This window comes from Nicotiana attenuata, unplaced genomic scaffold, assembly GCF_001879085.1.
Source record: "Nicotiana attenuata strain UT unplaced genomic scaffold, NIATTr2, whole genome shotgun sequence".
In the NCBI taxonomy this organism is placed as follows: domain Eukaryota; kingdom Viridiplantae; phylum Streptophyta; class Magnoliopsida; order Solanales; family Solanaceae; genus Nicotiana; species Nicotiana attenuata.
Window position 1 is genome coordinate 306991 of NW_017670481.1, and position 6727 is coordinate 313717.

The 6727-nt window shown below is 35.3% G+C and overlaps 1 protein-coding gene across 1 annotated transcript in view; it reads right to left on the bottom strand.

Annotated features, from left to right (window-relative positions):
* Positions 1-3720: 3720 nt before the first annotated feature.
* Positions 3721-6727, bottom strand: part of LOC109240046 — a 6820-nt gene continuing 3813 nt past the window's right edge. Inside the window, exons 6-9 of the mRNA XM_019406663.1 lie at positions 5071-5151; positions 4902-4952; positions 4570-4716; positions 3721-4140 (exon numbers count right to left, since the gene is read on the bottom strand). Coding sequence (XP_019262208.1) covers positions 3961-4140; positions 4570-4716; positions 4902-4952; positions 5071-5151 — 459 coding nt within the window. The 3' untranslated portion in view covers positions 3721-3960. The remainder of the gene's footprint in view (positions 4141-4569; positions 4717-4901; positions 4953-5070; positions 5152-6727) is intronic.

Consider the following 6727-nt stretch of genomic DNA (forward strand, 5'->3'; position numbering starts at 1 on the left):
GACGTGATTCTTCATTTTTTTGTAAATCAAACAGTGTTGAAACTCGTATTTCAATCTAACATCTAAACTACCAACTAACTAACATATTTATCTATATGAATATACGTGCCATCTCATTAGACCTCAATCAATCTTAATCTAACTAAATCAACTATCGTTAAACACTATATTAAGCCATGCTAAAATCCAAGCAATCCCCTAGCAGTTCAAAACAGTCCAAATAAACATCAAAAGCCAACCTATCAGCTAACATAATCTACAATTAAACTCAGCTTCATAGTTCAATTATACAGTCTATCCAAAACAGTCCAAACAATTTAGAAGTAATCCTAATTATACAATCCAGTACAGTACAACTTTCGTTTTAAAAATACAATGAATATAACTACCAAATTATTGCAACTACTCAAAGTATAATAGACTAATGAAACAATACAGCTTCAGCAGAGATCAAACAATCAAGTTTATTCCAATTTTTGGCTTGAGAAGCTACATCAGATCAGCTTTTAAATGTGTACCTGGAATTCGAGTAAATTGAAAGAAGAAGGAGTCAGCAATAGAAACAGACAGTCAGCAGTGAAAAACCAGTGCACTTGGATCAACTTTCAACTCAAAAAGGCCACAGCAACCCAGAAATGGATGCAGGAGGAATAGCATCAACGAAATAACCAAAACCAATTTGATAGGACTCAAACACACTCGAAAATACTTCAGAGATCTCCACAAAACTCCAGCAATCAAATTCTAGGCTAAATGATGCCAAATCAAATCCAAAATTACCCTAAAACTCTAATAGAGCAGTGTTTTTGGATGTTTGCTTTGTTTTGAGGATCTAAATGATTCTAATCTAATAGGAAAGAACTTCAGATTTTCAAGCTAACAATTGTGGATTTGGTTTTTGAACTTTTGAGCTTTTAGGTATTCAAAGCTTTGGGGAATTTTTGGGGGGATTTTTCATATTCAAAACTTGTAAATGAAGGCATTAGGCCTGCTTTTTATAGGCAAGGAAGAGGCAGGAATGTTCTAGAGGTTTTCATTCATTTTCCCCCCTTTTTATTTTCAGAAATTGTCCATTTATCCCTAAATTTGTGGCTTGTTGCCCAAGTTACTGCATTAAGAATGCAGAAACTTATACTAAGACCCCCTTCTAGAAGGACCTAGGGTATTCTAGCTTTGTTTCCTACCTATGAAATACCTATACTACCCTCATTTTTGTTCTAAAATTACAGAGCCTTAACAAACTAACCCATTTTAAGTGCCCAAACTACCCTTGATTACCCCTGAAATTACTAACCCTAGTATGAAACTATAACCCCCAGCCCCTTTTACCTTAGTTAGTAACTACGGTTAATTAACAGACCAAACTATTCAGCTATATCCAACCAGGCTCAAAACTATAGAATTGAATTATCAAAACTAAATAAAACTGCAGATTAATCCTAATTCGTACTTTACCAAACCATCAATAAAACATAATTAACAATCAAAAATTTTAAACTAAGCAATTAAACATGAACTAACACAGAATCATCAATCAATAAGAAAGAAAAAGAGAAAAAGAGAGAACAGAATAATAAAAACGAATACAAATCATGACTAAAATTCTAGATGGAACTGGAATCACACATGAATGAGGCATGAACTAAACGAGAGTAAGAAGGAAATCAAAATAGGAATCAAACAAGTTTAAACAAAAATCAATCAAAATGATGCGATAGAAAACCAGAATAATCAAAACTAAAAAATAATAAAACGAAACTCACTGTTGTTTTTTCTTTTGGTCTTCATTTTGATTGATTTATCGAAGTTGATTTTTTAATTAATGTTACATGTTTATAAAACATATAACATCAATTAAAAAAAATCCTCGAGTTCTTGAAAATCCAGAACAGTGCCGTCCTTGAAACCCTAGATCTAAAATTAAAGGGGTTTTGGCAACATTTGAAAGATTCTAGATAAGAATCCGGGAAGAGGGGGGTTAGGAGAGTACAGGGTGTGAATTTTGTTAGATTTGGATGAGTTGAGGTTTTGGCCTGATTTTTCGATCTAATATTCGAGAGGTTTGGTTATGATTCGAGGGAGATGGTTTTGGGGGTTGGAAAGAGGAGGGGAAGGAGAGCTTGTGGTGAAATTTTGGGGTCATTTGGAGCTTCGCCACCGGCGGAGGCGATTTTCGGCCGGCAGCGTACGACGGAAGACGGCGGAGACACGGTGGTCTGACGGTGGGCGGCGGTGGGAGACAGGGGGTACGAGGAAGAGAAGGTTTTGTCTCTAATTTGTAAAGGGTGTTATTACACTTTTATGTAAAACCGCTTGAACAAATTTGGACCGTTGGATGATAGGCGATGGACGGCTTGGATTTACCTGGCCAAAACGGTGTCGTTTGGTAGCCTGGGGGCTGGACCGGGTTATTGGATATTTGGGCTTGGCCGGGGCAACGGGTCTGGAGGGGTTTTGGGCTGGGAGTGTGTTTGGTCCGTTTGGGCTTGAGCTGTGTATCAAGTAATGGCCCAAAAGGTGGCCTGACCCCTTTTCTTGCTTGTTTCAAATTCTCTTTATTTGTTTTATTCTTCTTTTCTTTTTGTATTTTATGTTTTGTATTTTATTTTCTAATTTTATTAAATGTAAGATTTAGAATTAAAGACCCAAATTGACTCTAAAATTATATTAATTCCAAAATTAACTAATTTCTAATTTAAAAGAAAACTTAAGCAATTTGTTATTTTCTTTATTTTTTGTAATATTAAAATGCGTACTATTTTGTATTTTTGGAATTATATCAATTAAAATGCACACAAAAAATGCAAACAAGACACAAAATCATGCAATTAATTCCTAAAATTCAAATAATAAAAGAAAAATCCTAATTCTAAGGAATTTTATAGGAGTAATTTAAGCGTGGCAAAAATCACTTGCTCACACCTTGTTTATAAATAAATATTTTTTTATTTTACAATATAGGTAGACAAATCAAATAATTTTTTTTAAACCTTTTCATATAAAAACATTTCTCAACATATGTTTCTTTTAAAAAGTTAGAGTGTGAACTAGTTTTGAGGGCATCTTTATAAACAAACAATTCTTTTAGAAATTGTGCAATGCTTTAATACATCAAACCAAACAATGGATAAGAAATATGTCAGCATAACTAATACCACCATAACTAATGCAAGCATAACTAATATCAGCATTACTAATACACCCTATTCAGCATTATTCTTATGCACCTAACAAACGACCCGAAGAGATGTCAACTATCCCTCTCTATCCCTTTCACTGGCGCAGTCAAATTCTATTATACCGGATATGCGATGATTTTGGTTGACCAAAATAAGAGTCGGCTTTCCACAGATTATCAGTTACATATGCACTTATATGCAGTCATTATAGAGTAACATATTCATCTTTGCATTCTGTCTTTTGTTTTTGTTGAAATAGTAGTCAATTTGGTCGGCTACAACTTGAATGCTACCAAAATTCGTTTTTCTTACTAACTGGATTGTGAAATGAAATCCTACCTCATCTCTTTATCATTCTAAAGTGGAGGAAAAAAGGCTTTTATAGCTGTATAATTGGTGAAATCTCTCAACTTAAGGGGGGCTTATCTTGATATTTATGAAAACTTTGAGGAGGAAGGGATGTTGACATACTTTCGACGATTATGTATAAACTTTCTACACTATTCGTGCATATATTTAAATTCATACTCACTCCAAAGAAAAACCTTTCAATTTTAGGCAGCTTGAATCATGCATCAGTATGAAGTAACTTTTTAATATCTACAACGGGAAGCCTTACATGAACCAAACCAAGGAACAACTTCCACTTTATGTTCCCAAATTCTAAAAGGCTGAAGTACTGAACAGTAACACTATCAAAACTTTTTTCGCTTTCTAGTATTGATGATCACCCTTATGTATTAAGATCTCAAGGTCTACTGGCCTATAATACAAAGCAAAATCATGGCGTTGGGTCCATCATAGCAGAGGCATCAAACTGAGAAATTACTCCTTCACTCAACAGACGCATTGCTGCTCCTCTTGAGAATTTCCTTGCAAACAAAAAACAGGGAACCTGTGTGGAATTATTATGGCACCACTCCGTTCTGTACTCAGTTTCATAGTAAACATTGTCGATATCCTGTCAGAATTCATACATAAATCAATCAGTTGTGAAGGCCAAATGATTTGATGCATAACTAACTAGAGGAATATAACCAACTAGAAATCCAAGAGAAACGACCAGAAAAGTCAACCAAGCGAATCAACATAGAGAGTTAAGAACTAACACCACATAAAAACATTCCGATTTAACTTAATTATCTGCACTGACAATCTAAAGAATTTTTAGACTACTAGAGTACGTTAACTAGTTGTTAGCTAGTTACCAACCTTATTTTCTAGGCTATTAATTAATCCCACTTATTATGGACTCGTTACCTGTAGATATTTAAAAATTCTTTGACACTTCCAGTATATAGAAGTTAAACTCCAAACATAAAAGAGATGAATGCAGCCAAATGTCCAAGTAGGAGATGATAGAATATTATATATGCGCCTGTGAAATTACCTTTATTCTCTTGATCTGTTCAGCCCCTGCATCTGCATAGCTAAATGTCACAGGATGCCAACTACTTTTGTCCATGTTTGTCGCAGATTGATTCCACTCTGTATAGGTAATCGTTCTACGTTCCAGTTCTCCTTCAATGTCATGCATCTATTCGCAAAAATGAAAAACCAGTAGATGTAATTCCGATTGAACACATGATGATTCTCATAAAACAACACAGGAGGAACTTGCTTAAGAACATCACAGTTTTGACTTCTTCCATGAAACAGAGAAAATACAAGAAGACGGAAAACAGAAAAGCACCTTAGGTAAATAATTGGTTAATTACTTACTGCCAATAATGTCTGCACGTAATGTTCATCTGGAATGCAGTTGTGACTTCGCTGCATGATATGCTACAAGTTTAGACCAAATATGGCTTGAAAACGAATGGTTAACGTTGATGAATTTTTTTAATCCAGAGTCGAAATTGAGGAAGGAAAAGAGCAGCATGATGCACACCTTGCAGAACATCTTGAAAACTGGAAAGACAACATCATCGTCTGCAATGACTTCTGCATGCCTCCTGATTAAAGTGATCCACTGGACTAAAATGCCAAGTTAAAACTTACAGAAGTAGGAACCCTATTCTATTGATTTAATAGCAGAAAGAATGAGATATTAATATTTCATAGAACAATCTAACTGTGATCTATGAATAACACTGCAGCCAACTTTCTAAAGAGTTAACTATATCTGGGTAATTTTAAATCTCATCCAAGAAAAGAATATTTCTTGCTTACTTCTTCCTATATGTTGGTCGCTGAGTTGTGGCGGATATATTACACATTGAATCTACAATCAGTTTCCTGGAGAAGTGTCACTTTCAGCAGATTGCTTTAATATCTTTCAACATTAGTAGATCCATAATTTTAAGTCAGTAGAATCATGGCACTATCAATTATTTCTTAATATATACACTCAAGGTTTGCTCGGTTTGATCTGCTAAGCACGTTTTGGCCAGAGTTAAGCTTGGTCTTAGATCAGCCTGAATAGATTTCAAGTCGAGATTGAACCTTACAAAACCTGTCTTGGTAAGCCTGAAATCCTAGCTAGCCAGTGTTCATATACATCTACTTTCTGCCCTTCACACGTATATAAATGCAAAAACCTCACAACTCATCCTAGTTCAACGGCTGCAATTCTCCATCTCTTTTCTTCTCTGTCCCTCTCCTTACTAGTTTAAATTTGTGACCTAAAACGATTTCTGAGCCACTGTTGCTGCTCACTAGAAGCTTTCCTTATGTTAAAGAGATTCAACAATTAATCTATATACAAACAAAAAAAAATATTTTACCCATTTGCATAGCATAATTTTCTCACCTCGCACTATGTAGGGGATCCAATTGAACTCCCTTCACACTATGTAGTTCCACTCTTACTCACCTCGATCTCTTTATGGATTTAGTTGGAACTCAAAAGTTACGCACGATAGAAGTGGTCACATATCACGATGCTTAAGGAATACATTTCCGATGTAACCTTAGTTGTCTTTCATGCAAAGGTGCTTTTAAGTATAGCAAATGTTACAATGTCAGTTGACACCTCTATGGGTTCAGTTCTATATTTAGCTTGTACAAGAAAAGTCAAGATTCTGATTGCAGAGCCAATACCATTAGAATATTAATGGGTTGCAGAGTTGATTTTCTTTTTATGCTCTTTGATAATCAAATCTCAAGGTTCTGATTCCATCTCCTTGTGCTCTAGCTAACTAAGAGGTAGGTGCAGCTAGGCTCATTTTAACCTGAATACTTGACACTCTACCTAGATTATTGCTCGGCTTGCTTTACAAAAAAAGACACCGAAAAGATCTACTCCTTTAACTAGGGGTGATAAATGGGCGGGTCAAGATGGGTTAGGTCAATAAATGGGTCATTGCCCAACCCAGCCCAAAGTGTACTTGGGCTAAGATGGGCTAAACAATGGCCCAACTTGACCCATATTTTAGAACCATGCTCATCTTGCATAAAAAATGTCTTTTACCTTAAAATGTGTAAGTTGAAAAAAAATATGGGGGTAGGGGTGGGGTGGGTTTTGGGGCGGGTGGGTGATGCAGAAAGCGGAAAAAAAAAACNGAAATAAAATTAAAAAGAAAATTTTTTTGTTGAAGGGGTTTGCG